The sequence below is a fragment of the Nothoprocta perdicaria genome, unplaced genomic scaffold, assembly GCF_003342845.1.
Source record: "Nothoprocta perdicaria isolate Ctin4 unplaced genomic scaffold, notPer1 scaffold_182, whole genome shotgun sequence".
NCBI classification, from domain to species: domain Eukaryota; kingdom Metazoa; phylum Chordata; class Aves; order Tinamiformes; family Tinamidae; genus Nothoprocta; species Nothoprocta perdicaria.
Window position 1 is genome coordinate 64,873 of NW_020455005.1, and position 3,298 is coordinate 68,170.

The 3,298-nt window shown below is 54.2% G+C and overlaps 1 protein-coding gene across 1 annotated transcript in view; it reads right to left on the bottom strand.

Moving 5' to 3' along the window:
- LOC112945115 (forkhead box protein O3) overlaps positions 1 to 3,292 on the bottom strand; it is a 67,613-nt gene extending 64,321 nt beyond the window's left edge. Inside the window, exon 1 of the mRNA XM_026036631.1 lies at positions 3,182 to 3,292. Within this exon, the coding sequence (XP_025892416.1) occupies positions 3,182 to 3,244 (63 nt within the window). The 5' untranslated portion in view covers positions 3,245 to 3,292. The remainder of the gene's footprint in view (positions 1 to 3,181) is intronic.
- Between the last annotated feature and the right edge of the window lie 6 nt (positions 3,293 to 3,298).

The window sequence follows — 3,298 nt, forward strand, 5'->3', positions numbered from 1 at the left end:
GGCAAATCCCTGGTTTATGCTGCTGCACCTGATGGAAACGCTGCATGTCATTCCTAGGAGAGGGAAATAAGAAGAACTGAGAGTGGTGCTGCTTCCTTCCCGCTTCTTCTGCAAAAGGACAGGCAATAAAGTCCCGCACATCTTGCCTATCAGCATCTGGCGAGCAGGTTTAGACATCTGCCTGGATAGCTGCTAAATGTCTTCGGTCTTCTCAGGTCCCAATAATCAGAGAAAAGATTCATGCATTCACTACACTGAATAAACTGCAACACTAGGGTACATACTGGTCAATAAACAAAAAGGTAACGAACGGTGACGGGTTCATGTACAAAGTTTCCAAAAAACTCCCCTCCAAATCAAATATCCCAGCAGCAAATATCTGTCACGAGGAAGATGAATGCAACAGGTGGAAAACAAACACGTTTCTTACACAAAATCGAAACAAAGCAAAGCAAATAAGCTGCATTTAAATTTGGGCATTACTGTGTTTAAAGGACCAGGCTCCTCATCTYACGATACTGCTCAACAAAGAGGAAAATAGTCCCCCTAGTGTACTCTTCATGCAGAAAAGCCTGTGTTTCACAGGGCCGTGCTGCAAGAGACAACCAAACAACATTATAGGAAGAGATATGAAAGCACTTCAGCAGGCTGCAATGAGCTCGGGCACCTCCGTGAAATACGCGGACACGGCGGTGTTGCAGTTTGCTATTTCAGGACTATCGAGTGACGTTAGCTGCCGCCTCCTAAAAATACGAATGCAAAATAAAAAGCGCCACGTTTTGCTCCCGCGGCGCTCCGGAGGGCAGAGCGCAGGGCTTGGAAGCCCCATCATCAAGGAATGGTGTGTGAGAGCCCGTGCCACAGGGCGAGCAGAGGCTCCCGTGCTGGACAAACCTTATCCGACCCGGCGGAAACACAGCGGGCGCCCGGCTAAGCACGTCTGAAACATCACCTCTGCCTTCTGTGCCCTAGGCAGAGAAGAAGGAGCAAAAAGAAAAGAAAAAGGAGGGAAAAAAAGTGTAGCTGAGTGATGGATGTAACTTCWATTTATTGCTCTTGGAATAATTATTTGGAGGAGGAGAAGCCCGGTGATGTTTATGGATTACAGTCTTCAGCACATTTCCCTGCAAACAGTATTAATATTGCATAAATAATAACGCACCCCATACCAAGTTATCTCTTTCCTTTTGTTTAAAARGTCAGTTTTCCCTCTCTGTGCAGAACACCTAATCGTGCTGCCTTCGGAGAAGAACTTAGTTGCGTAAGGATATTCTCAGCTACGATAAAAGCCTGCCGATACAGGAGTATCCTCCGCTCGTTTAAAATCCCAGCTTACTAGCAAGCTGGAAAAGTCTCAGGAGAAAAGCTGGCATTAGCTCCTGGAGGCTCGTGTTCATTACCTGTGAGGGAAACGAGGGCGATAATAACATCTAATGGGCTTTACCATTGGCAGACTAAGATGCAAGCTCTGCTTAAGAGGGTCGTCTCCGCAAAACCTAACTTCTCCTCCAGCCACGATTTCCCAAAATGTTAAACCTGTTTTAATGCCCACACATGGGCATCAAAAGCAACTCCAGCCCTGTGAGGAATTAAGTGCTTCGCTTTTGGAGGCCTAGCAGACCATCAGCTGCTGAGCTAGGCTTTGCCCCAGCCCAAGCGGGCGTCCCGGTCGCGCTCCGGCAGGCGCCGCCGCTTCCAAAGCGGCTCGCAGTCCTGGGGAGCGGGACGGATCCGCCGCTTCCAGCCTGCGCAGCCCGGGAAAGGTCATCRCCAAGGCTGCCGAGGGACTCCCAAACTAAATTATAGCCAAGGAATCCCGAGGGACCTGGGTTTTTAACATTTTAATTAGCTCCGAGGGGCAGCTAATGCTGCTCGGGAAAGGAATCGATATCAAATTAACAGTACAAATTGCCAGAAAAATTGTGGCTGTATTAAGCATACGAATCAATGGGGGCACTTTGTGCCACGGCCCCTACCCTGGCTCTGCCGAAGCCAAGGGCAGGTTTGCCACCRAAGGGTGTCGGAGCCGCGCGGGCGCCTTTGCTGCAGGCACCTTCCTCCGGCCGCTCGCTACAGCCTCCCGAGACGCAGGACGAGCTGCTGCCACCGACAAACTTTGGGACTGCGTCTTCCCAAACCTGCGGCGAGCAGCGGGGAAGCTTCTCCTCTGTAGTGCAAGGGGAAACCCACACATCTGCGCTTCGATTCCTAACAGCAAGCCCTGCTCAGAAACYGAAACACGGGGCAGAGTTGCTAGCAAGGGTACACGCAGGAATCTTTCATCCCTGCAATATTTCCGAGTCGCTCTGCATAAGTTTACCTCCCAAACCCAAGACAGCGAGACGCATAAGCAAATCTAATTTCTCTGGAATGCAACAAAACTCCCCTGCAAACCCACCTGCAGCTGCCCACCTGCAAAGCCAGCCCAGGGGGCTACTCAGCGGGTGCTCGGCGGCGGCCACCCCGTGCCAGGCTGGGTCCCTGCACCCCAGCAGTGCCCGCCTGCCGCGGAGCCGCACGCGGGGACCAACAACCGCACACGGGCAGCCGGCGCAGGGCTGCAAATCCCCTCGGATCCACCTCTCACGAGCTGCTGCTAGGCCCCGGCTTTGCTGAGCCAAGCCCGGCTGAGCACCCATGTGTCCGGGCCACGGTGCAGCAAACCCAGCCAGGGCTCTGGGCTTTTTCCTTTTCCCTACCATTTAAAGAGGGGCACGCTCTCAGCGGCAGCCTGTCGCGACACCGGGAGGAAAACACTCCGGAGGATGGAACTCGGCCGTGGCCGGAGCGGCAGGTAACGCGAGCCGGGCATCCCCACGTSCCAGCACCGACAGGCGCCCAAGCCAAGCATCCCCACGGCGGCACCCGCATCCTCTCTGCTGCTCTGGGGAGCAGGTCGGGGATCACGGCTTCTGTGGGGTGCACGCAGGGGAGCTGTCTGCTTTGGGGTTTGACTGTTCCCTTGAGGAAAGTAAGAGTCGGTCTGAACTCGGGCTTTGTGACTAGGAGAGCACGAAAGCAACTCTGCTCCTTCCTATCGCAAGTGACACCAAAGGGGTCTGTAACTTAAGGAGAAAAAAATAAAGCAAGAATTTCTCTCTTTCCCCTCTCTGCCTTCCCTCTCCGCCGCGCCGGGGCCSGGGGGAGCCTCGCCTCCCCTCGCCGCCGCGGCCGCGCTCACCTTCCAGCCGGCCGAGCTGTTGCTGTCGCCCTTGTCCTTGAAGTAGGGCACGCAGCGGACCATCCAGTCGTAGATCTGCGAGAGCGTGAGCCGCTTGTCGGGCGCGCTCTCGATGGC